This window comes from Myotis nattereri, assembly GCF_964212035.1.
Source record: "Myotis nattereri genome assembly, chromosome: 4".
Classification (NCBI taxonomy): domain Eukaryota; kingdom Metazoa; phylum Chordata; class Mammalia; order Chiroptera; family Vespertilionidae; genus Myotis; species Myotis nattereri.
Genome location: NC_138079.1, coordinates 40,046,473 through 40,074,147, shown reverse-complemented (window position 1 = coordinate 40,074,147; position 27,675 = coordinate 40,046,473). Strand labels below are relative to the sequence as shown.

The 27,675-nt window shown below is 37.9% G+C and overlaps 1 protein-coding gene across 1 annotated transcript; it reads right to left on the bottom strand.

The window, feature by feature from the left end:
- Positions 1-194: 194 nt before the first annotated feature.
- On the bottom strand, positions 195-26,312 carry HMGCR (3-hydroxy-3-methylglutaryl-CoA reductase). Its single transcript, XM_081089431.1, has 20 exons — positions 26,254-26,312; positions 20,515-20,702; positions 19,725-19,836; positions 19,348-19,435; positions 18,238-18,322; positions 17,162-17,267; positions 11,077-11,183; positions 10,801-10,917; positions 10,233-10,393; positions 9,871-10,118; positions 9,578-9,756; positions 8,374-8,568; positions 7,358-7,516; positions 7,054-7,211; positions 6,019-6,124; positions 3,866-4,036; positions 3,430-3,570; positions 3,190-3,348; positions 2,647-2,801; positions 195-2,252 (listed from the first exon to the last, which is right to left on the bottom strand). Exons 2-20 carry the CDS (start codon positions 20,677-20,679, stop codon positions 2,198-2,200), a joined length of 2,667 nt encoding a protein of 888 aa, XP_080945557.1. The 5' UTR covers positions 20,680-20,702; positions 26,254-26,312; the 3' UTR covers positions 195-2,197.
- Between the last annotated feature and the right edge of the window lie 1,363 nt (positions 26,313-27,675).

Sequence of the window (27,675 nt, the reverse complement as noted above, 5' to 3'; positions counted from 1 at the left end):
TAAGGAAGATAATTTTAATATACATGCAACAGCAGCCTGCCATTAACGCTGCAGAGTTGGAGAATACAATGGAGAACAATGAATGGTCATGACACCTAGCGTGAAATAGGTTACCACCCTGGCCAGACTTTACAAGCTTCCAGGCCTCAGGCTGAGGGTTAATCCAAACAAAAAAGGTTACTGCTTACACAGTATTAACTTCCTTTTCATAATTTACTGGAACTGGAAAAAAGTATAACAATGTATACAATGTAGTAATTGTACAAAACATTAATTTAGCAAGACGATATTGGTTATAGTCACCAAAATGAAGACGCAACGTATTTTTCACGGCCATGTCTATGAAAAGGTCAGATAAATAAGTCACTGGCTGAAAGGTCGCAACAGAAGCAATTTCAAGTTTACAGACAATTTCCACAACACTGCAGACACAATCATTCAGAGGCTCTCCGTGCTGCCACGGCATTGCTGGAATGTTTCTCAGAGTCCATCTTCTACACAAGCCATCAGCTCTCCAAGACCAACACTTGAAGCATTAGGTGTAATACAAAATAAAGAGTTCTTTATTACTTATACAAAACTTGTACATTAAAAAAAATGAAGATCCCACAGCTCTGCTGACCCCCTGAGAAAGCTAAGAGCTTTTATGGGTCCATCCAAGAGCCCTGTATGAAGTCACCAACCTCCTGGCCACAGGAACACAGCACTTTCCAGGGCCATTCACACGGCACCTTCCCTTCACTGGCTCTGAAACCTGACTTCCCCTTGCATTAGGCTCCACAAGCACGCCAGGGTTTCCTGGCAACATGAAAGAACACTATTGTCTCTGGCCTAAGCTTAGAGTGTTTTATCAGTATACAAGTTGATTTTTATTTATTTATTGAACACTTTAATAAATTCCTAGCATGAGGTTCTATTACAACATATGTAGATTTTATACAATTCTTTACAAGAAACTAGATTTTCAGCTAAATAAATTTTTCTTTTAAGAAATTAAAGTTGATGAATGAAATCGTATTTTTTCTTTCAAACTTATTTTCCACTCTCTGAGTTTTGAGAGGGGTCACAGAGTTGTATGTTGTTAAACAGAGTCATTTTTAAGCCAGCGATTTTTAACCGGTGTGCTACAAGAATTTTTAAAACATGCAGTACCTGACTATTTAGTCAAGGGCACTGACCTCTTTCCCTTAGATTGCCAAATAAAATATTGCCAATAGCCAATACAACAACAGCCGTCTCATGTCAACAAATCATAATTATACCCTTTTTTGGGTCAGATCTGCAAGAAGTATTTTTTGGTGTGTCATAGAATTTTAGCAATTAGTTTATGTGTGCCATAAAATGAAAAAGGTTGAAAATCACTAGTCTAAGCAAAATTAAGAGCTCTGGTATCTTTAATAAAGAGCACAAAATTCTGTTTCTTAAAGCCTTATGTTCAAAGATATGTTATAGCCAATCTAGACAAACATTTACATTTCGACAAGAGATCTCTCTGAGCAAATAGCCTGCAGAGGTATAAATGCAGTGATTTGTTTTCTTGATTGAGAACTATTTAGCACTGCTTAGCACATGATTCTGTAGTTTGGGAATAAGAGTAATATTCCCTTGAAGAAAGCAGGTCATCTTCTGAAGAATCATGTTGGCTACCCCAAAAGAAATCAAAATAGACCAGCACCAAATGAAGTATTAGTTTACAAAAAATAAACTTAGTTCTTATTTCTTAAAGTTCTACAACCCAGGCTTAATAAATTAACTACGAAATCAGGAGTTTTGTCAGCTACAGTGCAATTTAAAAACCCATTTTCAACCCTTGGTGGTGGGGGGTTTGGGGAAGAAGGGCCAACCTCACACCATGAACTCCATGAATTTCATCAAAAGAAAACCCTCTTTTCCAGCGTGTGCTCTCTCAGAAGCGAGCTGCTGATGACCACCTGTGGCGCTCTCAAGCAGAATGTCCATGGAGCGGTCTTCCCGAAGAACAGCCTGGAGAGCACTCAGCTGTCTTCAGAGCTGAGGAAGCTGCATGGGCAGGGCCGCACACCTTTCTGAAAGAGCCAAACACCAAGCAGCCGCCGCACCGATCACATCTATTCGTCCTCAACAAGACACTGCATTGAGCTTTTTAATTCACAGATTTTATGTTAGTCCATTAGAACCCAACACCCGTATTTCAGTTCAGAACCGTCAGGCTATTTATTCAAGCGGCCTGCTTGGTGCAAGTTCCTTGGAGGTCCTGTAAATTTATCTTTGACCTATGGAGAAAAAGACAAAGAGATATACAAAATGTCAAGAATGCAGAATTTTAAGTTAGAAATACTGTAGCTGAGTACTAGGTTTTTATTATTATTTATTTATTTTTAAATCCTCACCTGAGAATATGTTTATTGATTTTAGAGAGAGGGGAGGGGAGAGGAAAAGAAAGAGAGAAACATCGATCGGTTGCCTCCTGACCAGGGATTGAACCCACATTTGGGAATGTGCCCTGACCGGGAATTGAACCCATGACCCTTCAGTGCACAGGATGGTGCTCCAATTAACTGAGCCACTAATGATGTTCCAACTAACTAGCCATGGCTGAATACTAAGTTTTTCTAATGCATATTTTGAGTACAAGGAAAACATGTTAAATAAATCTTTAAGTCTTACCTGTTGTGAATCATGTGACTTTTGACAAGATGTCCTGCTGCCAATGCTGCCATCAGTGATAATTCCCCAGCCATTACTGTACCACACACGATTCTGGCAAGCTGCCGGGCATTTTCCCCAGGATTGTCTTTGCATGCTCCTTGAACACCTAGCATCTGCAGTCCGAGAGAGAGAAACAGCAGGACTCACCCTTCAAGTCATGGCAACAATTTCCTACCCAATCAACTAAATTAAGGGCAACTACAATGGCAGCAGAATCGAACTAGACTCCACTAAACTTCCAAGATTTACAATGTATAGACCATAGTTAACATACATCCACGGCCTGGCTGGCAGTGTACTTACTCAGAGTACATGAACATTTATTTGCCTCTTAATCTACTTTCTCTATTTAAGCATATGCCTGAACATATACATACTTGGACTAGGCTGCTGGAAAACAAAAGAATGAAAAGACCAACTAAAATACAGAGGTGAGTCACATGCAGTGTCAGGTAGAAACACAGAATCTCAGTGAGAATTAGACTTGAAGTCACTTCATACCTGCAAACAGGCTTGCTGTGGAAGCAGATTGGTCCCACCACCCACAGTTCCTATTTCTATAGATGGCATGGTACAACTGATATACAAATCTTCATTTGTGGGACCACTTGCTTCCATTAAAGTAATACAGTTTGAACTACCAACATTCTGTGCTGCATCCTGGGGGGGAAAAGACAGGAAAAATATAAACTTCTCTCACGGAGAACAAAAGAGAAAAGCAGTGGCGGCTGGAGCCCTCACCTGCCCACAGGCAATGTAGATGGCAGTGACGATGTTGGCCGCATGGGCATTGTACCCTCCGATGCTCCCGGCCATGGCGGAGCCCACCAGATTCTTATTAATATTGACGTCAATCATAGCTTCCGTAGTAGTCTTTAACACCTAGAAAACAGAGTTGTGCACATTCTACATCTCCCCCAGAAGATTCAGGGGTGTGTTCCCCATATCTATCGTTCTGTGCCTCCAGAAAACAAGGAAGTTTAGATAGGGCCCCATTCAAGCCCTGTCCTCAATTAAAAGAGTAACAGCTCCTATGAATGCCATGGACAGATGGGCAAGATATGATAAAACAGTCATCTTTAACGAAAACATACCCCCGTATATTAAACTTAGAATGTTCCCATTCCTTTCTCCAATTTTTATATAAAACTAATAGAACATTTATCCAATCACTCACTTCTCTGACAACCTTGGCTGGAATGACAGCTTCACAAACAACAGACTTTCCTCTCCCCTCTATCCAGTTTATAGCAGCAGGTTTCTTGTCAGTACAATAGTTACCACTAACTGCCAGGACCTGCATTTCAGGGAAATACTCATGGAGTTTCGAAAGTGCTTTCTCTGTACCCTGTTAACAATAACAAAACAAACAAACGAAGAAAAATTACATTAAAGTGCACAGTTACTTATAGATCAGAGGCTTTATTTATATCTGGTGCTAATACTAAGTATAGTAACTATAATAATCTTAACTTCCAATACAATAACTATAAAGAAACTGAGTACAAAAGTAATTTCTCAATCAGGTATAGATTCCTAATGGTTCTTTCTAGGTATGAAAACAAACTTCTTTGTAGTGACTGAAAATTAGAATGTAGATGAGAATATTAAAAAATACTCAATGAGAATATAATACTCATATTCATGTCACTGGGGGAGGAAGTTACCCAACCCATGATCAATGTTTAATGAATTCCTTTTTATGGTTGTTAAATTGTTACTAAAAGCCCAGTTTACTAAACCTGGAAGGAGAGGTCAGACATTAAATAAATCTTGTTGTAAATGGAAACTTGATGGAATTTATATTACACGAAATATAAATAAGACTTCTAATGATTTCCAATTAAGTGAAATTAATGCAGTTAACTCACACCTCAGTAACCTAAAACGTACTTGTGGGAAATTAAAAAAATAGTTTTCAATTGTGCTAAAATACATATAACACAGAATTTACCACTGTAATTAATTTCAAGTTTACAGTTTAATCGTTTTAAGTATATCCAACTGTTGTACAACCAATCTCCAGAACTCTTTTTATCTTACCCATTAAATAACTCCCATTCCCCTTTCTCCTCAGCCCTTGGCAATCGCCATCCTACTTTCCATCTTTATGAATTTACCAGTCTACCTCCTACATGGGAAGCATACACACTTATTTTCTGTAACCAGAGCATTTCAATTAGCAAGGGAACTTCACAGTTCATGCCTACCTAGCATGTCAGAATTTCCTTTCTCTTTAGGGTGAATAAGATTCCATTGCATATGTACACCACATTTAGTTTATGCATTCATCCATCAATGGAGACGTGGGCTGCTTCAACCCTTTTGCCATTGTGAATAATGCTGCCATAAACCAGGGTGTACAATTATCTCTTTGAGATCTTCCGTTGAATTATTTTGAATATATACCCAGAAGTGGAATTGCTATATCATAGTAATTATATTTTTAATTGTTTTAGGAACCTCTGTATACTGTTTATTGGCAATTTTTAAAGGGTATGCATTTAGTCACTGTCCATTCTCTTTCCAAATAGTACTTATAAACAGGTAAACCAAAAAATAAATTTTACTAACTTAACTGACTTTAACATGTTACATTTGTGTCTGGTAAATAACAAATACCAATAGAATAAAATGTAAGCCATACACAAGCTTCTTATAGGAGGTAATTAAAATAAATGTACTATGTACATAAGCTTGGCCTCTTAAACACAAGACTTAAAGTCTCCAGAAGAGGTCAACTTTCAAGGTTTATAAGACAAAGGTTTTTTTTGTTTTTTTTAAAAATATATTTTATTGATTTTTTTACAGAGAGGAAGGGAGAGAGATAGTTAGAAACATCGATGAGAGAGAAACATCGATCAGCTGCCTCCTGCACATCTCCTACTGGGGATGTGCCCGCAACCCAGGTACATGCCCTTGACCGGAATCGAACCTGGGACCTTTCAGTCCGCAGGCTGATGCTCTATCCACTGAGCCAAACCGGTTTCGGCAAGACAAAGTTTTAAAGTGCTAACTCCTAAACTGCCCATGCCCTCTAAATAGACCCAGAATGTGTATAATGCCAAATCTAAATTAAATATATCAAATACAAACACCACCAATCAATAAATGTCTGATTTACATAATGAGTTACATGAATCAGTATTTACTTTTCAATAAAAATCTGTCAATCAATTAACTCTTTGAGTAAGCAGCACATGTATGTGGTGTAATATTCAAAGTACAGGAGGGCATTACATAGACAGTGAGGCTGGCCCCACTTCTGTCTCTGAGCTCCCCTTTGCTGGGACACTCCTGCAAGTTCTGTTCTAGTCAACCCATGCTCACCTTTGAAATCATGTTCATCCCCATGGCATCACCTGACCTGGACTGGAAACGAATGTAAAGGTTACGCCCAGCCACACTCATATGAAGTTTCTGTAGACGTGCAAACCTGTCAACAAAAGAAGCAAGTATTTTTTTAAGAAGTTGGAAGTTATCTTAAAAATCTAGTTTTGTTGGTTCATTTTATTTGTAAGAGAAACCCCATGGAGATTACTTATTAATGTATTTTCTTTTTTAAACATTATATTAGAATATTATATCAACTCTCTCATTCTTATATGCTACAAGAAGGGAGGGCTATAGACAATCGTTTCATCATAGATAAACTTTAAAAGTCCAAGCAAAAACAAGCATATAAGCTTGAACTATAGCAAGGTTATCATTTGTATTGTTTATGCTTCATTATAAATTTAATTTTCTATATTCAAAGAAAATCTACTATACTAATATTTACTTCTATCCTGGTTCCAAAATCATGTTCTCAGGCAATTTTGCCTACTTGCAAGGCTAAGTCAAAGCTCTTCTAGGGCAAATAACAGTCTGATCGAAGTAAGTGTTGTAAAATCAACACATAAACTTACCAGCTCACACTATAGTTTTCTAAGTTACCTCTATAGAGGTATTCATTAGGATTAACATTCTGCTCCCCTACCCCAAACCAAGCATTAATATTATTAATGTTGAATGAATGAAATTTTGCCTACTTGCAAGGCTAAGTCAAAGCTCTTCTAGGGCAAATAACAGTCTGATCGAAGTAAGTGTTGTAAAATCAACACATAAACTTACCAGCTCACACTATAGTTTTCTAAGTTACCTCTATAGAGGTATTCATTAGGATTAACATTCTGCTCCCCTACCCCAAACCAAGCATTAATATTATTAATGTTGAATGAATGAATTAAAGGTAGATATTTTAGATCATTTTAAGCTGGCAATATGCTAACAATTATGTTTAGTGATCAAAAAAGATACACTGGTTCTGAAATAAACATAAATGCACTTACACACACACACACACACACACACACACACACACACCTGCTGGTGCTGTCGAATGCTTCCTTTATCACTGTGAACCCTTCCGGTGTCTCAAGCCACGCCTTCACTTCTGCAGAGTCAGTAGCACGGGGAAGACGCACCACTGGGCCACGCGTCATCCCATCTGCAAGGATTCGGCTGCTGGCACCCCCACCAAGCTATGCAGAGTATGTTACAGAAGCACATATTAATTCTGAAAACACTTCTGCTTATCCCAAAAGGTGTCCCTTATTGTCCCCAATCTCTTCCCATCACCTGCCTAGAGTGTAGCCTAAAACAGGCAAATATATAAATGCCAACTTACGCCTATTGCTCTGCAGCCTCTATTAGTGCTGGCCACAAGACAACCTTCTGTTGTTGCCATTGGAACCTGAAATTCTTTTCCATCCAGGAACAGAGGTCCCGCCACTCCAACAGGGATGGGCATATATCCAATAACATTCTCACAACAAGCTCCCATCACCTAAAAGTAAAGTCAGATACCTAATGAAAATCTGTACTGCAAATATAACACTCTTGTCATTAATAACTTTCTTCACTTAACCCTTTAGTGTAATTTTCAACAAAAATTTTATTTACTCTTTAAAAAGTCTTTAAGAGCCCTAGCCGGTTTGGCTCACTGGATAGAGCATCGGCCTGGGGATTGAAGAGTCTCAGGTTCGATTCTGGTCGAAGGCATGTACCTTGGTTGCAGGCACATCCCCAGTAGGGGGTATGCAGGAGGCAGCTGATCGATGCTTCTCTCTCATCAATGTTTCTAACTCTCTATCCCTCTCCCTTCCACTCTGTAAAAAAATCAGTAAAATATATTTTTAAAGAAATCTCAGCTCTGATTAAAAAAAAAGTCTTTAAGATACTAAAATATTTGAGTAATGACTATAAAACAGGAAGAATATTTTTAATTTCTATGACCTATATCATAAGTAGAATACAAAATTACAGTAAAATTACTAAAAAAGGAAAATATTTTATAAAAACTATGTAAATATAAAAGACCAGTCAAGAACAAAATTAGCACTAGCTGGTTTGGCCCAGTGGATAGAGCGTCAGTCTGCGGCCTACTGGGTTCCAGGTTAGATTCTGGTCAAGGGCACATGCCTGGGTTGTGGGCCTGGTACCCAGTAGGAGACTGCAAGAGGCAGCCAATCAATGATTCTCTCTCATCATTGATGTTTCTCTCTTTCCCTCTCCCTTCCTCTCTGAAATCAATAAAGATACACACACACACACACAAAAGAACAAAACTAAAAAGCTAAAGACCAAAGCTATAAAACTAAAAAGTTACAAAGCAAACCTTCTCAAATCAAGAAAGTAACATACCAAGGAGTAATTATAGTCCCTGTAAGGTAGATACTGGAGAGAAGAAGGCTCTGGAAGTTTTCTGGAAAGCAACTGTCGGCGAATAGATACACCTCGTTCATGGTTTTCCATCAGAGTTTCCAATTTGTAAGCTGGGATATGCTTAGCATTGACTAACTGGATGATCTCAGCATCACTAAGGAATTTTGCACCTTTCTAAAGAAATAAAAAAATAAAAACAGGAGGGAGTTGAGGGAGAGTGATGACAAAAGACTGAAGAACTGCACTTCATATTATTCATACTAAATAAACCATTTAATGCAAATAATACTCTCAATAGAACTAACACAAGAGGAGAACCTAAAGGACTACAGAATTCTAAAGATAATTTAGGAACAAATAAGATAATCAAAATGAAAGACAATTCTCCATAAAAATGTGACAATTAAACAAATGTAACAACAAAACACTAAATTTAGCAAGGAAGGTCCACAGGGAAAATATCCATAATTTAAAAATTCTGATATTTATCCTATAGGTTTTGCTAACCCTATATACAGGAAGACAGCTGAGATATTGATATGCATGTTAATAGGAATGGGAAAGGAAAGTGGTAAAGAAAACAAACATAACTCTATTCTCACTCATTTGTACATAAATTAATGAACCAGATGAAGCAGGTATGTCTAGAACACAATATCCCACTAAAGCATGAGTGGACTCATATGGTCATGTAGGTGGGAACCAGGTTAAAATCTCAGAAAGGAAAATAAACTTCCTCATGAGCAACAAGCTTACTTTAAAAACAAAAAGTTTTCTTCAATTTTTGAGGCTCATTTCTATGTTAAATCTTTTCTAGGCCTCACCACACATATGAGAATACAATAGTTGCTCATCTCTATGATCAGCAGTAATAAAGTAGAAAGACCACTGACTCTTAGGCCAGTAAATCTTGAACCCGTGAACCCAATTTTACCATTTCCTAGATGTGTTACTTTGGGGAATACTTAAACCTCCTGGGGCCTCAGCTTGCTCATCTAAAAAATGGGGATAATTCCACTAATCTCACAGGCTGTGGGGCATAAATAAGACCAATACCTGCAAACCATGCAACGAGTGCCTAGAACTTAGTAGGTACTTAGTCGCTATAACTTCCTTACTTTACTAAAAAAGCTCCTTTTCTTAAGGCAAATATCGAGCTTTGAGTTTATTTTATTTTCCTCACCTCTGCATTCCCAAGTATCTGTAGACATTCTTCATTAGGCCGAGGCTCCTTAGGAAGTTCGATTTCAGGTTCCTGTGTCCTTAGTTCCGGTGAAGTATCGAGCAAGGAGGAATTACCAACCACAAATGTAGCTCTGTGTGAGGTGTCAGTTTCCGCCAGTAAGGGTTTTATAACCTCAACTGTTCAAGAGATCAAAAGAAAATTCACTACACCGAACGTAAGTTTTAAAACTGACTCAACTTCTTGACAAATCAGCATTTTAAGAATAGAGAATGAAGAGACTAAGAAATTACCATTTCTTTCTTTGTTTATCCTTGTCTCCTCCTGCACTGCATGGCCTTTCTGGTTATTTCTGGCCACTACAGGGTCCCGTCTACAGCAATCATCTGGCACTTTCTTTGGGGTCACTACAGGAGACGTGATGGGGTTTTTCAATGAAAGTGTCGATTCTGTCTCTGCTTGTTCAAAGAAGATATACTTGACAGCCAGAAGGAGAGCTAAACTTAGGGTAATAACTTGTTCAATATCCATGCTGATCATTCTAAATAAAAGAAAGCAAATTAAATTACTCAAAAATATAAAGGCATAACCTAAACTTTCAGAAGCATAGAGTACCAAGATTAATATACAGCAAAGTAGGTCTCAGGGAACTTACTTAGAGAGATAAAATTGCCAGAGGGAAACACTTGGTTCAATTCTCTTGGACACATTTTCATCCAATCCTAAAGAAACTTTAGAATTTTCTGCTGTACTGTTTTGAGGAGAAGGATCAGCTATCCAGCGACTGTGAGCATGAACAAGAACCAAGCCTAGAGACTGAAATAAAGTTTTTAAAAAATTATGTATCTTCTCATATCAATAAAACCTAAGCTTCTCATCCTTAGCAACTGAATAACAAGATATACTATCTTCCTTGGCCTCCCCGTACAGGAATGAAAAACCCCAAGCTTGCTCCATGACTAAAGTATTGGCCTCACTGAACTACTGAACACATTCCAAAGAACAGGTTTTCAGTGAGAGATAAGTGGAGGAACTTGAAAAATCTGTTTAGGGGAGAGACACTAAGAAAGACCAGGAGCCTCTGAGAAACAAGTTAAGAAAAGGGAAGAGGAAAATCAGAGAAAGCCAAAAATTACAGGATGACAAAAGAAAAATAAAACTGAAAAGCAGAGTATGACACTGGAACAGAAGATAGTGAAGGGAGAAGAAAGCGATGTAATTACCATAATCATCTTAACCCTCTGAGTAACAGGATTCGGTTTATTTTCTTCTTCTTCTAAAACTCGGGCAAAATGGCTGAGCTGCCAAATTGGACGACCCTCGCGGCTTTCCCGAGAAAGCTACAAAGTAAGTCAGTGTTACATTAGAAGGCATTAATTTTTTTTAGGTGAAGTGATACAATGAGAAGTATTACTCGTCTATTAATGTTGTATAAGATATCGCTTCTCGGCCTTTTGGCTAAGATCAAGTGTGTAATGTTGTATAAGAACTGTAGTTACCTCTAAAACCAAGGAAACACAAGCTGGAAAGAAAGTCATGAACACGAAGTAGTTGGCAAGAACTGACATGCAGCCAAAGCAGCACATAATTTCAAGTTGACGTACTCCTGGAAAGAGAAAAATTTAATGTATAATTAATGAAGTATGTGCATTTCTGATGCTGTATACATCACAAGGACTCTTCCCATAGTTAGACAAATGTATGAAAATGTTAGTATGTTACCTCCTTGTCATCTACTGGAAAAAGAATTAGGAACTCAGAGGTGATGCCAGGCCTGAGAGCACAGAGGAATTAACTGTCTTCTCCCATGTCCCCAAAATCACAACGCCAGGCATTATGGGAGCATTTAATATACAGTTGATAATCTCCCTTTTAAAAATACTGTTTTGAAATAAGGATATCTAATGGAGCAAACCCTTCAGTTTTATATTACTGGTCCAATTCTACTTGTTAACATAAAAGCAATTTACCTGTGGACCAAAGACATTTTTTTAAAAAATACATTTTATTGATTTTCTACAGAGAGGAAGGGAGAAGGATAAAGAGTTAGAAACATCAATGAGAGAGAAACATCAATCAGCTGCCTCCTGCACAACCCCTGCTGGGGATGTGCCTGCAACCAAGGTACATGCCCTTGACCGGAATCGAACCTGGGACTCTTCAGTACGCAGGCTGACGCTCTATCCACTGAGCCAAACAGGTCAGGGCCCAAAGACTTTTTTTTTTTTTTTAACATATTTTATTCATTTTTTACAGATAGGAAGGGAGAGAGAGATAGTTAGAAACATTGATGAGAAAGAAACATCGATCAGCTGCCTCCTGCACATCTCCCACTGGGGATGTTCCCACAACCCAGATACATACCCCTGACCAGAATCGAACCCGGGACCCCTCAGTCCGTAGGCCGACGCTCTATCCACTGAGCCAAACCGGTTTCAGCACCAAAGACTTTTTTTAAATGTAAAACATGCTGCTGCCAGTTAAGTGATTCCTGATATAGTATCATAATAAAAATGTCGTTTTCATAGTAAGTATTTTATGTGTACTACTGAACTCTCATTTCAATTTAGTCTCTGTAGTACCTATTGATGTTTTTATAATTTTGGTTAATTTTATTGCTCTGTTTGAAAAATGATATGATGCAAAAAGGCAACTCAAACTGTTTAAGATATTATTTAGTAATCTTCTCAAATAGAAGGTAACAAAATTATAGAGTTGGAAAAGATTTTATATAATCAAATCCTACTCCCTCACTTTTCAAAAACATCACTCATATTAAATATAAAAATGTTTTAAAATATAAATTTAAAAATTCCCCTTTCCTACAAAAATTGCCAACAAATATAATACAAAAAACTCAGTTTTATTTTATTTTCTGAATTGCAATACATCATGACTAAATAATAAAACAAGACCATATATTGTATTTAAAAAAAAATCTATAGCAATTACTCCCAAATATAGAAATTAAAGAGAATACAAAATGGCAATAACAAAAGGATTATGAATAACCTATGTTTTAAATAACAGTCAAATTTAATCTTTTCAAACCCAAGACCATGAAAACTATACTTAACCAATGCTTTTTACATCTTGGCGATCTCCTATTTCCCTCTGTACAACAGTAACTACTGCTGTTGCCGTAGGTTCTCCAGGCATTGCTACCATACAAAGAGCACTTATCTATATAGTCCAGAAAGCAAAGACTTTTTCCTTTTTAATGGCTTTCTAAAGGGTTATTTCCTAACTCTACAGATTAATGTGTTAAACCTGTCCTTTTCCTTTAGCCAAATCTCTGATCATTATACCATATTGGTATAGCTGTAAATGTCTCCTGACTGGCTTCTCCAACTATAAACCTAATCACTTCTTTTGTCTACTTCTCTGACCTATTGTGACAAACTCATCACCATACTTGCCACATTAGTTTCCACTGCTTTCCATATAAGTTTCAAATGATTAATCCTTGGTTTCATGGCCAACTACTAGCTCCTGGCTGATCCTCTTCATCTTTTTATATGCTTTTGCTTGAATAAAATCAAAGGTATGTTTTCACCTAATCAAAAACATTTTTCTTGATTGTGGTGGTGGTTAAATGACTATATTTTTGTCAAAAACTCAGAACTTTAACCAAAAAAATTTTAAAGAAGGTACATTTAAAAAAAATATTTTAAAAATATCCTCTTTGCAAAATAAAACTTGTTGAATGACAAATTAAATAACTGTACAAAATTGACCCTTCAGAAAGTTTTAAGAAACATTATATTTTTAGAATAAAATGAAGATTAAAAATGGCAGCGGAGTAGGAGGATGCTACACAGACATCCTCCCAGGAACAAGCTGGAATTACAACTGAAATACGGAAAGGCCTCCTGAATAATCAATGGAAAACTCACAGGAGAGAACCCTGATACCCAACGACTGAAGGTGGCGACTGCATAGAGCCTGGTAGGAGGAGGGGTGGAGGCGCGAAAGGGCTGGCTGGGCATCCACAGATGGCAACTGAAGTCTCGAAGAGATATCTCAGCTGTGGGGGGTGCCACTGAGAACTCCGGGATCTAATCCCAAAGCTGGGCTCCCCAGCAGAGAGCACCAAACTGAGGAGGGTACCAACATAACATCTAGCTGTGAAAAGCAGTGGGGTGCTGTCTGCCAGGGAGTGGCAGCTGAAAGTTCAAGCACCCTCCTAAAGGACCAACACACAAAAATTCCCTGTGGAGCCATCCACCTTGTCCTCTGGCAGAGGGAGGGTGAAGTGAACTGGAGCTGTGAGAGCAGAACCCAGGACTGGGGAGTCGGGGTTAGAGCTCAGAAGGCAGACACTGGGCTGGGTCATTCCCTTACACAGTGAAGGACATCTTTCCCATATAGACATCTGCCTTGAGGCCACTTAAGAGATTAAAATAACAATTAGCCTCCAGGCAGAAGCAACTGCCCCAACCCTGCTGGAAAAAACTCATCACACCTGAGGACAATTGCCTGGGGGCAAATCAAGTCAAATCCTATTTATCTGTAGACAGAGTCGGTCTAAGAGGCTTTGAGTCTTAGCCTGATCCAATTAGTCAGAAACAGCCTTTAACACTGTTCTGCACTAGAGATTGAGAGTTATAGAGGATCTACCTAAAACAGTCACAAACCCAAGCAGACAACCAAAATAAGGAAACAAAGAAACAACCTCCAAATGAAAGAACTAGTGAATTCTCCAGAAGAGATAAATGAAGCAGTGATAAGAAATTTATCTGAAACAGAGTTCAGAGAAATGATGTTAAAAATGCTCAACAATATGAAAAAAGATATAGTAACTATGAAAAAAGAACAGTTTGAGATAAAGAATGACATTGCACAAATAAAGAACACACTGGAAGGAATACACAGATTAGGGGAAGCTGAGGATCAAATCAGTGAGTTGGAAGACAGAGTTGAAAATATCACTTAGCGAGAACCAAAAAGAAAAAAAAAACAATTAAAAAACCATAGGACAGCTTAAGGGAGCTGTGGGACAATGTGAAATGTAACAATATTAGAATAGCAGGTGTGCCAGAAGAGGCAGAAAGGGAGAAAGGAATAGAGAAGGTGTTTGAAGAAATAACGGCAGAAAACTTCCCTAACCAAATAAAGGAAAAAGTCACACAAGTTCAGGAGGAACAGAGAACCCCAAAAGAGAAGAACCCAAACAGGCCCACGCCCAGACACATCATAATTAAAATGCCAAAAATTAAAGACAAAGAGAGACTCTTAAAGGCAGCAAGAGAAAAGAAAACTGTTACCTACAAAGGAGTTCCCATAAGGCTGACACCTGATTTCTCATCAGAAATTCTACAGGCCAGAAGGGAATGGCATGAAGTACTCAAGGTAAAGGAAAGCTAGGATCTGAAACCAAGATTACTATATCCAGAAGGCTATCATTCAAAATAGACGGTCAAATAAAGAGCTTCCTAGACAAAAAAAAAAAAAAAGGCTAAAGGAGTTCACCACCACCAAGCCAGCATTACAAGAAATGCTAAAGGGACTGCTGAGAAGAAACAAAGAGAGAAACCTAGCCATACAGAATTAAAATGGCTATAAATAAGTATCTCTCAATAATAACCCTAAATGTAAATGGATCAAATGCTCCAATCAAAAGGCGTAGGATAGCTGAATGAATATAAAAACATGACCCAACTATATGCTGCCTACAAGAGACCCATCTCAAAACAACAGACACACACAGGATGAAGATGAAGGGATGGAAAAAAGTTTTCCATCAAATGGAAAAGAAAAAAAAAAGCTGGAGTAGCAATACATCTGACAAAATAGACTTTAAAAGCATCATGCTAAGTGAAATAACCCAGATGGAGAAAGATATATCATACGATCTCACTCATTTGTGGAATATAATAAACAACAATGAACAACTGATAAACAAAAATAGAGCCAAAGGGGGAAAAATATTCTAGAATATAACAGAATCCTGTTATTTGCAGATTTTTAATATTTCCTACAACTTTTGTGATATCATACTATGTCAGTAAAGTTTTGGTAATATTATTATACTTAAAATCCTTTTATTCTTGAAATATTGATGTTTATTGCATGTAATATTATATGTAAGATTTTTCTTGAATAATTAGTGTTTATTGCATGTAACATCATATTTAAAACGTTTTTCTTGAGATATTAATGTTTATTGCATGTAACATTATTATGTTTAAGATCATTTTTCTTGACATATTAAGGTTTACTGCAGGTAACATTATTATATTTAAGATCGTTTTTCTTGAAATAAAAAACTAAAATAAAAAGGAAACATTATATTTTTTATACACTACCTAGTAAAGAGACCTCAACTAATAACAACTAACTATTCTTAAAACTTAATTTAGCCCTAGCTGGTCTGTAAAAAATCAGTAAAATATATTTAAAAAAAACAACTTAATTTGCTCTGGCTGGTGTGGCACGATGGCTGGAGCCTCAGACTATACACCGAAGGGTCATGGGGTCAATTCTTGGTCAAGTGCTTGTACCTGGGTTTCTTCCTAGCTTCGGTCGGAGTGTGTGAGACAACAGATGGATGTGTCTCTCCACATCGATGTCTCTCTCCTCTCTCCCCTTTTCCCCTCCCTCCCACTCTCTCTTAAAAGCAATGGAAAAAAAATCCTCAGGTGAGGATTAACAAAAAAACAACTTAGATAATTTATTTCTGAAAGAATGAAGCCCCTTATTAAGGGCACTAAGGTATTAGAAAATATACGGTAACAGGAGTTAACTACATTTTGGCCTACATGAGAAAATTATTCAATGATTTAGAAAACCTCCACAACAGCACGATATATTCATTCTGGCAAAATTCCAAGCCAGACCATAATTTTTGTCCTTTATAACAGAGTCCTGTGTTTGATATTTAACATCTAATTCTCTCCTCTCCAACTAGATATACTACATACTGTCAGACTAAATCTTCTTACCATCCTATTAGGAGAATCCAATCTCTAACCAACTCCCAACTTAAAAAAAAAATTTTTTTAATTTGATTGATTTTAGAGGGAAATGGAGAAAGAAACATCAATTTGTTGTTCCACTTGTTTATATATTCATTGGTTGCTTCTTCTATGTACCCTGACCAGAGATCAAACCCATAACACCTTGGCATACCAGGAAGACGCTCTAACCAACTGAGCTACCTGGCCAGGGCCGACAACTCCTGACTCTTATACTATCTCTACATGACAGTCATACATAAGGAACCAAGTCACTAATTTAGTACATATAGGCAACAGCAGGGTCTGGAAGGTGCTTTCCAGAAAAGCCTTCGAATACAAACAAAGCAAAGAACAAAAGCACCACAGACAAAGTCACGGAAAGGAAGATGCACTGAAAAAGACGGCAAGAGTGAAAAATGAATCAGTAACCTGCTACTACTAAGTTTATATTAAAACTAACAGACAGAGAGGTCAAATATACCCACGTACTCACACAATCAAATTTAAGAGTGTTATCAGACTCTTAAAAGTCAGGATTTAATAATAACCCAATGCAATCTAAGATGTTCTTTTTTCCCTCTTTATAAAAACTTACTTTGAACTATATTAAAAATTGCTTACAAACCTGACATGGTACCAACTCCAATCACAAGGCATTCTACAAGAGCATCAAGGGTGAACGTAGGGCCTAAAATTGCCATTCCACGAGCAATATTTTCCCTTACTTCATCCTAAAACAAAGACCAAACACATCAATGAGGGTAAGGCCCAAACAACTTAAAAAATGTTAGGGAGCATGCTAGGGCTTCCACTGAAATCTAACTTATTTGCGAAGAATAAAATATACAATATGATACAACTAATAGGCATTCTAAATACAAAGTACACTAATAGTACAGTGGACTAAAAACAAACAAAAAACATATATAGTGCCCTGCTTTTCCTTTCCACTGAATAAGATATTTCTTGCAAAGATTCCTATGAAGTGGTGCATTAATCCTGCCATTTAAATCTCATATAATTTTACAACATTTTATATTTTGGCTACCATTGACAAAAGCTCTTAGTTGCAAAATTTTGGAGACCATGTTATTATTATAAAACCTAAATCATATCCTTGGCTCAAAAGATCATAACTATTCCTCAAATTATAAAATCAAGGCAGAAATACATGTTTTTTCTTTTCTTTTCTTTTTTTGTTTTTAGTACATGCTATTTTATTATACTCAGATACTCCAATGAAAGATTGTTAAAATGTTAGGTTCTTTAAAGTGACTAATGAACACCAAGAGAAAACTTTAGGTTGGAAATAATGCTAGTTTTCAAAAGTTAGAAATAAATCTACTGAGACTCTCTTCCATGGTCCTATCCTGTATTTTATTAGGTACGTACTCTTACTTATCCAAAAGTCCAAAATATAACTTTAATTTCTGAAACCTTCAAAAAGGAAAATGGGGAAGATTCCAAATTCCAGAAGCTATGGAATTATAATTGAGTTGTTAGATAAATGGGACCATTCCTAGGCCACTTAAGAAGACCAGTCTTAGGACTTGATAATTGAACTTACAATTGTAGGCAATTCCTAAATCTTGGACTATGAAGAAACTCTATTAACCCTTCTTATTAATGTAAACAAACTAAAAAAAAAAAAAAAAAAAAAAAAAAGGAATACTATTAACATCTGTGCCATAAATAACTTACCTGTGAGTTGGAACTGAGGGCAAACTTTGCTAGTGCACTTGCTCTGGAAAGGTCAATCAGAAGTAAGAAAAAGGGCAAAGCTTCACTGGAGAAAAAAAAAAACACACAAGATAATGAGGTGCATTTAACAGAGGGAAAAATATGGCTTAAAAAATTCTTTCTAAAACAAAACTTTTCCCCCCTTACATTGTATGATTTTATGTGTAATTTTTTTTGCTAAGAAAAAGTATATACCCTATATTCCTTTGACAAAGCTAAACATTTTAGTTATTCAAAACATTTGTTAAAAGTGTAAATATATTTATTCAGAAATACTTTTTGCTAATTTTATACCAAACAGCATCTTTAGTAAACAATGTCGCCTTGATTTAGCATAGGGGGTTGGGGGGAGAAAAAAATATAATTTTCTTTCATTTATCATGACTTGTGGGAGGATAAACTAAACAATCCTACTGGAGGGTAAATTTGCAAAACATAGCACTCAAAAGTACTTAAAATTTACACAGCCACTATCTCATTCCTAAGAATGTATCCTAAGAAAATAACCATGAATATAAACAAAAATTTAGCTTCAAAGACATTCAACAGTGTTTTTATTAATAAAAAAAATAACCTAACAATCCAGCCATACAGGGTTAAGTAAATAAACTACAATGTATTTATACAGAGGAATACTAGACAGCCACTACAAATAATTTAGTTTAGTATTAAGGAAATGCAAAGATGTTGATAAACGATTTAGTAGGCATAAGTTATAAAGCAGTATATATATAGACTAGAGGCCCGATGCATAAAATTCTTGCGAGGGGCTCAGCCCTCGCAGCCCCTGCTTCGTCCAGAAGGTCGTTGGGCTGTCTGGTCTAATTAGCATATTACACTTCTATTATTATAGATGATCTCAGAAGTTTTCTTTAAGTATTAAAAAAGTGGCAAAGGATATATACCAAAATGTTAACAAGTTTTAAAAATAGCTAAAAGATTGCATGAAAACTTTCCTTGTATTTTCTAAAACTTCTGAAAATTTATATTACAACTTTAGAAGTTCTTACTATATTTTGAAAAAATATAAAAATATTTTGAAAAAAGTATATTTATGCTTTAAATACTTACTTCAAGCCTGTCAATTCTTTATCTAAGAAATGAATGACAACTGTACTGAATACAAAACTTGAGAAAATTGTGAAGAGGCCAGCAATACCTAAAATGACAAAATTGAACAAACTGAAAAATTTCATCCTTTATTACACACATAAAAAAACATACAGACTTATCAATATTCTAAAAGAATTATTATTTTCTCCAGATTATTAAGGTCTTAAATACTAGAAAGTCTAACTCCCAATAAAAAGAAAGTAAATTATTAAATGCTTGCAGCACACATTAAGCAATACATACATTTCCATACACATGATTTGACCAGGTGTATTTCCACAGCAAGCAAAAAAATCTGATGGCACACAAAGAAGTTAAATGTATGAAATGATTACCCAAAATATATTTTGATCCAAGTTGACGTAAATTCTGAAACTGGAAGTAAATATACAGGATTGCTATGCATCGTGTTATTGTCAGAATTATAATGTCACTGCTCAAAACATCCTATTGGGAGAGACAAAAAAAAAAAAATCACAATAGCTTCAGCTTTTAAAATAAGCACTCAAAAATAAGAATTTTTATTTTGTATGCATCATATTATGATAAAGTATCATTCGTTTACATATTATGATAATATAAGTATAGGCACAGTACAAGTCAAATAAAAATATTAAATATGCTAATCAAAAATTAAATCTGCCCCAACTGGTTTGGCTCAGTGGATAGAGCGTAGGCTTGCGGACAGAAGGGTTCCAGGTTGTGGGCTGGATCACAAGTAGGTGGCATGCAGGAGGCAGCCAATCAATGATTCTCTTTCATCACTGTTTCTATCTTTCTCCCTCTCCTTTCTTCTCTGAAATCAATAACAATATATTTTTAAAAAATTAAATCCACTTTTGAACAATCCACTGTTTAAGCCAAACACTCATTGTTAGTCAGTTATAAAAGCTGTATTTCTCAAGTAGAGCCAATTACACCCATTTGTGTAGAGAAAGGCAAAAGAAGAGTGTGCCAAATACATTTTCATACTACATAAGTAAATGAAAATTTGAGGTTAAGTTCATAAATACCAAAATATTTTACTCAATTTTTTGGTTATATGGTCTCTAATAGAAGATAAGATACTCTTTAGAAGTTGAAAGTGTAATTTTCTTGAGCAAATATTGAATTAATTTCACAAACCTCTTCAAACTTTGGACACTCATAATTCCAACCACAGATCTTATCGTTGCCGGTAAACATGTTCATGGACATCATACAGATGGTCAGTGTCACTGTTCCCACTATGACTTCCCAGGGGTGGGAGGCCACAAAGAGGCCATGCATTCGGAAAAGTCTTGACAACATTGTAGCTACAGAATACTTGGATCCTGAAAGGAATATCAAGTATGAATAATTAGTACACAGCTGACTGTATTTTTAGAAAAAAAATGTTATAAACCCTGCTATTGTATGCACAGTATCTTATACATCTGAATAACACTATTTGATAGTGCTCCTTATAATTTTGGAAAATAGTTATAAAAACCAAAATAAGATGACTGCTATTACTTCTTACTCACAACACTTATATCCTCTATTATTTACTAGCAACTAACTTAAGAACAACTATTTCTTATAATTGTATGAATTCAGGCATTTAAGGTCAAAACAAATAAATATCTCAGCCCTTGATATTATCTGAGCCAAGGAGAGCAATAAAGCACAAAACAAAAGTGAGAAACAACTATTCATATTAATTTTCTAATTACCCTAATGTAAAATGCATATAAGCACACTTTTCCTTCTCCACATTCTGGTTATGCAAAAGGTAAAAATACCAAAGAATCTACTCCTTGAGTGTCCTGTAAATGATCTTAGTTTAAAGCCCCTCAAGGAAAGGGCCCATTACACTTTAACATTCCATCCAATATATAGCATAATGTCACTAGCCAAATGATGTTTAACTTCCTAATATTGTCATTACCAGAGAAAAGTCTTTTCCCAAACCAAACTTTTATAGCTAATCAAAATGCTACATTACTGAAAGAAAAGGATGGCTGACCAAAGTATGTGTCTATAGCAGGTGTGGGCAAACTATGGCCCGCGGGCCGGATCCGGCCCGTTTGAAATGAATAAAACTAAAAAAAAAAAGACCCTACCCTTTTATGTAATGATGTTTACTTTGAATTTATATTAGTTCACACAAACACTCCATCCATGCTTTTGTTCCGGCCCTCCGGTCCAGTTTAAGAACCCATTGTGGCCCTCGAGTCAAAAAGTTTTCCCACCCCTGGTCTATAGCATTCAAAAATTCCCCACAGAACACATAGGTAATTTTGATCTACCACTACTATGATTAAACTTCCCCATGTTTGCTGGCTAAATAATCACAATTTTGATATTCTGATTTTAAAAAAAAACAACAAAAAACTAATACAGTCATTGAACTCTAATATAGGAACTTGCAAGTCTTACTTCTTACTCTAAAATTAATGCTTATGATACAGAATATTGACTACTCATAAAAATCCATTAAAATTAAGATTTAAAATGTAAGCTGATTGACAATAGCAAAAATTCAAATGAATCTCACATTTATGGTGATAACTAAGAAAATGATTAATTCATTGAAGACAGAAAATAAAAAGGCAAAAAATTAAGGTAAAGAAAGCATCCTATATAATAAAAGGATAATATGCAAATTGACCCTAACAACAGAACAACTGGGAATGACTGGTCACTATGACACACACTGACCACCAGGGGGCAGACGCTCCATGCAGGAGATGCCCCCTGTGGTCAGTGTACTCCCACAGGGCGAGCTCTGCTCAGCCACAAGCTAGGCTTATGGCTGCCAGCACAGCGGTGCTGGCGGGAGCCTCTCCCGCCTCCTCAGCAGCGCTAAGGATGTCTGACTGCAGCTTACACTTGCTCCCCACTGGCAAGTGGACATCTCCCGAGGGCTCCCGGGCTGCCAGAGGGATGTCCGTCTGCCAGCTTAGGCCCACTCCCCCCGGGGAGCAGTCCTAAGCCAGCAGGTGGACATCCCCCGAGGGGTCCCAGACTGCAAGAGGGCACAGGCTGAGCTAATGGACGCCCCCAAGTGCACAAATTTTTTTTTTAAAATATATTTTATTGATTTTTTACAGAGAGGAAGGGAGAGAGATAGAGAGTTAGAAACATCGATGAGAGAGAAACATCGATCAGCTGCCTCCTGCACATCTCCCACTGGAGATATGCCCGCAACCAAGGTACATGCCCTTGACCGGAATCGAACCTGGGACCTTTCAGTCCGCAGGCCGACGCTCTATCCACTGAGCCAAACCGGTTTCGGCTACAAATTTTTGTGCACTGGGCCTCTAGTTAATATATATAAAGGGACCAAATCTATCTAAAGAGAGCAAAGCAAACATCTCTCACTGCATTCCTTTATATTCTTTACATAGAAACCATACATGGTTTTCTAAGTACAAGTCACTGGATCAATTAAATTAAGAAATCAATTTTGAGTCAGAAAAAAAACATTTTAAAATAAAATAAAATAGAAAAAAAATAGCTCTGGGAAAGAAATATAGTATGGGTAGGCATTACTACTCGAAACTTTGTTTCATGAAACTATACATACATGACTACGTACTGGCTTCTAATATTACATGTATTTTGTACTGTGGATCTCCATTTTAAAAATCTGGCAGTCACTAAGACATATAAACGTGTCATGCATCTGCCTGTGTTTATTCATGTTTTTTCAACCTTCTCCCCTGTGTCTTAATTCATTTTATTCTTAGCACTTGTACTCATATATAGCAGTTGCTCAACAAATATCTGCTTGATTAAAAATAAATTCTTAAACTGCAGTAGCATCTATTTTATTGACACATCTTGAAACAGACATAAAGATAACTTTTTTTAAGTCACCAAGATCTGAACATAATCCCCCACCATTCTCAGCCCCCAGTCAAAAGGCTGAGTGCTGAGTATTCAGGGAATATATTACAGGGAGATGAGGTGGAGAATGAGGCTACATTTTATATTCTACTGTGGAAAATGAACAATAACGTAAATACTTTCTATTAAATTAGCAGGGACCTGGCCTTAAGGTATTGGAGATTATTAATCATATCTTAGATTTGAACCCTACTTCATTACAACCAAAAGTCTCACAAAAGACTTAGTATTTCATGATGGTCTTCTATCACATAACTTCTTTCTTATATTAAAAAACAAAACAAAAACACACCTGCAAAGCAATCTAAAAAAATCAAGGGGAGTCAAAACCAGGTTAAAATGATTTGTAACACTTCCTCTCCCAAAACCCTTCAATTTCGGTTAATCCCTATCAAGTCAACATATCTTTCACTATTAAAAAGTTAATTCAGTTGAATTAAAATATGAGCCACTAGCTAGAAGGGACCCCAATTTGATCACAAATCAGTTTAGCATTATTAACCTATAATTATATATTCGGCACATTATATTTTCCCTCAAAAAGATTTCATGGTAGCACTGTCAATTCTGTGACATTTCTTTCCTGGGTGTAAAGTCATCTTTGCAACATTCAGGAAAAGAATTACACATGATCCCTTAAACCATACCTAAACACAGAGAACCTGACCTATTTGGAAATACAAACTGAGTAATGGGATATACAAAGGTGTGTCAAAAGTAACCATAACTGTAAACTCATTTCTCATAAGCACCCTCCCCATTTCTCTGTGATTATGCAAAGCATTTAAATGCCATGGAATCCAATCTTACACCTTCATCAGCAGTTGCAAGTGGCACCAGCAGGCTACAGGTCGGCTCATGCAAATTCAATAGGCAGTATTTATGCCATGCTGCAATAAAAATAAAATTTACTTTAAACATCAAGTTAAATAGGCAATGTATGCCTTGCTTATTTGGACTGAAGTGTGATACAAACATTTCACAAGGTTTTTCAAAAGAATGGATAATTTAAATTCAATAGAATCCTCAAGCTCTACTCCAGTATGCTACCGAAACCACCTACCATGGCCAACTGCAGAAAAGGATGCTTTGGCATCCTAATTCCTTCCTCCCCCTCAGCACTCCACCTGTGCTACACATTCCAGTATTTGATTATACACTAGCTTACACTGCTCTCAAATTAATTGCTGTGTATGTTGCTTCTTTGAAGTTAAGTAGTACTTTGTCTTATTCTCAGCCATTTTTAGTTCCAACAGGATCTAGCATACAACCTAATATCCTAGGGAGAAAATATAATTTCCTGCACTGGAAATCAGGAAGCATGGATTCTACACTCAATTCTAGTATATGCTACCTGCTTGTAAGTCACATCTTTTTATTCACTTATAAAGCTAGAGCTCCACAGTTTTGACAACGTATTAAGTGGAACTATACGAAACTGCTATTTTTGTAGGTAAAAAAGTCAAATTTCAAATATCAGCAATTTCATATGGATCAACCTAAAAGGATATTGATATGCAGGGTGGGGCAAAAGTAGGTTTACAGTTGTGAATATGTGGAACAGAGCTTATTATTATATTTTTATTAATTATTGTGTTATTTTTCCATACGAACAACAGTAAACCTACTTTTGACCCATCCTGTATATCTGATTATCCGTGGACTATAAACTGGATCATACAAGAATAAAAACAGCACACACACCCGCACACACTTTATCTTGAAATGCTCGTGCCACACGCTGAGTTTTCATGTTAATGGTGTAACCTTTGCGCAATTTTTTTTAAACCTTCATGTTACTAGTTCCCATTTTCCCTCACTGGCAAGCTCATCATAAATCTGGAAAAGACACTACAACCAAACAGGTCCTTGAAGTCCAATCTATCCACCCCAATGTACACTCCAGGCCTTTGCTAGATCACCTCTAAATCATACAACGTCTTTCATTGCATGGAGTGAAAAACAAATTCACGAGCAAACAAAAAATACATTTTCTGCATCGGAAGATGCTGACATTATGCACGACTATTTAGCGTGGCCTGGAAGCAATGTTCCCTATAACTTTTCAGCACCAAACCTGAGAAGGCATGTCCTCCAGCCCTGGAATAGTTCAATACACCATATAAGATGGAGTACACGTCAACCTTCTCCTACGGCAGAAATCTGACCGTGCGATATTTGAACCTCCATCGTAGGTTTTTCCTAATTAAAGCCAAATATAATTCCGCAAAACCTAAAGGTTTGGACTAAAGGACATCGGCAATAAGGAGCCTACGCCGCTTACATACATACATACATACATACATAAGAATAAGAAAGCAAAGAAGAATCCTTTAAGTCCCTGGGTTCCGCATCTTCAACCCGTTTCTCCTGGCAATAAGCGAACACATCTCTGCAGACCCACAGTTTTTCCCCGGCCCGGAGTTGGCGCCGGGAAAATGAAGCCACATCACTGAGGAAGGTGCTGACGAACAGCACCGCCTGGGCGTGGGCGCCGGCACCGGATGGACCTTCCAGCGCGCACTCCGCGAGCTGCGGGCCGGGGCGCCCCCCATCCCCCAACATTTCTCGAATCGAGGGGCCTCCCAGGTCACCCTCCGGGCACCCTTTCATCTCAATGATCGAGACGGCGCAGCGAGCACCGCCTAAGGCGATCGAGCAGGGCCGGCAAACGCTGGTCCGCCCCGCCGACCGCTGACCGCCGCCCTCCGCTCAGGCCCAGCCTGGCTCCCGGGCTCCCCCGGCATAGGTGTCGGGCCGCGGTCGGCCGCGCCTCAAGGACATCTAATCCTAGTCCCCGAGGGACAGGGCTGCCCCCCCGGAAAGCCACCCCCGCGGCTTCGTCTGGTCCACAGGAGATGCCACCTGCCCCTTCCCAAGGCCTGGCAGAGCTCGAAAACGGCCACCAACACGGCCCGAATGCCACCCCGCGGCCACTGCTACCCCGCTCCCCGCCGTCCCGATCCCCTCCGCGGCCACCGCCCGCCTCACCTCCTGATCTCACTAGAGGTCACCGAACCCCGCGGCCGGCGCTCCGCCTGTCTCCAGTCAACGGAGACGGGGAGCGGAAGGAACCTTCAGCTTACGCACGCTCGGAGCCTGCCGAGCCCGCGGCCAATGAGAAAGGATCGTCCGATCGGCCAGCCAATCATCTGCGGGCGGCTCGGCCTGGTGGCGCTGCGTCACGAACGGTCGCCTTAACAACCGCCCACAGCGCTCACCCTTGGCGAGAACGGGCACCGCACCATCTCTCACCATGGCTCGGCCAACCAATAGCGAGTCGCGTTCCAGCACTCGGGCTTGCCCATTGGTCAACGGGCCCTGGGGGCGCAAACCTCGAAGCTGCCTTGGCGAAGACGGGTGGAGTGAGTGTTCTGAGACCCCGGAGCTGACCTGTGTCTCCCTGCAATGAGCGCACTGGGAGAAGTGGAGTGGGAAGCTAGATGCGAGCCAGGCTGAGGATCTAAAGCTCAATCACTGAGAGGGGAGAGATGGGGGGAAGTGGAGGTGGCCCTGAAAAGGGCGATATAAAAAGGGGAAGATGGCAGCGAGGTGCAACCCAAACCTCATGCTGACTAATATCCAAAACCGAAACCAACACTGGTCTCTCCACCATCTCTCTCTCTCTCTCTCTCTCTCTCTCTCTCTCTCTCTCTCTCTCTCTCTCTCCCCTTCTCCTCTCCTTTCCTCTTTCTGAAATTAAAAACAAAACATAAAACCAGACAATTAGAGTTTCTTTATTGCTTGCTTTTAAACTTATGTGCTTATTGGAGTTCTCAGTTCAGCAAAGTTTGGGAATAAAAGTTTTCCAAACCTTGGTCTAAAACCTTTGTGGAAACACCTTCATAATCTTTATTTGATTTTATATTAGTAAACATTTGTATAATCTGTAACTAATTCTGAGACAGCTGGCCCTTTGGACTTCTAGGGACATTAACAGTATGACAAAGTTTCTGGGCTCTTAGTACTTACAAGATCTTTCTCTTTTTTGTTCCTTTCTTCTCCCTTTGGATCAGACTAAGAATATTGCAATCTTTGGTTAGTCTACCTCAGTCTTCTTCAATATGAAAATGCCTTTCACTGTAATCAATTCAACAAATATTTATTGATCATCTATTCTGTAAAGAGATGTAAGGTTCATAAAGGTTTCAGGTCTGTCGCTATTATCTCAGTGTCAACTATGGTGCATTTCACATAATGGGCATTCCAAAAGTATCTGGTCAAGAGATACGAATAAAGGTCTCATACTGAAGCAGCGGAGTATAGTAGAACCAGCATAAGCTTTAGATCTGAGTTCAAATCCTAGTTTTTTCAATTATTATCTATGTGGTCTACAGCAAGTTGCTTAACCATTTTTTTAAAAGGAGATAATATCTATTTTACAAGGATTATGAGAATTTAGCAGGATAATGG

Bases quoted from the DNA above. Each gene is read 5' to 3' on its own strand.
- HMGCR (XM_081089431.1), bottom strand. From the start codon at position 20,679: ATGTTGTCAAGACTTTTCCGAATGCATGGCCTCTTTGTGGCCTCCCAC. The intron at 19,837-20,514 runs GTTTGTGAAATT...CTCTCCCAATAG, and splicing joins AGTGTCCAAAGTTTGAAGAG to GATGTTTTGAGCAGTGACAT. The intron at 8,569-9,577 runs GTGAGGAAAATA...TTATTTCTTTAG, and splicing joins AGATACTTGGGAATGCAGAG to AAAGGTGCAAAATTCCTTAG.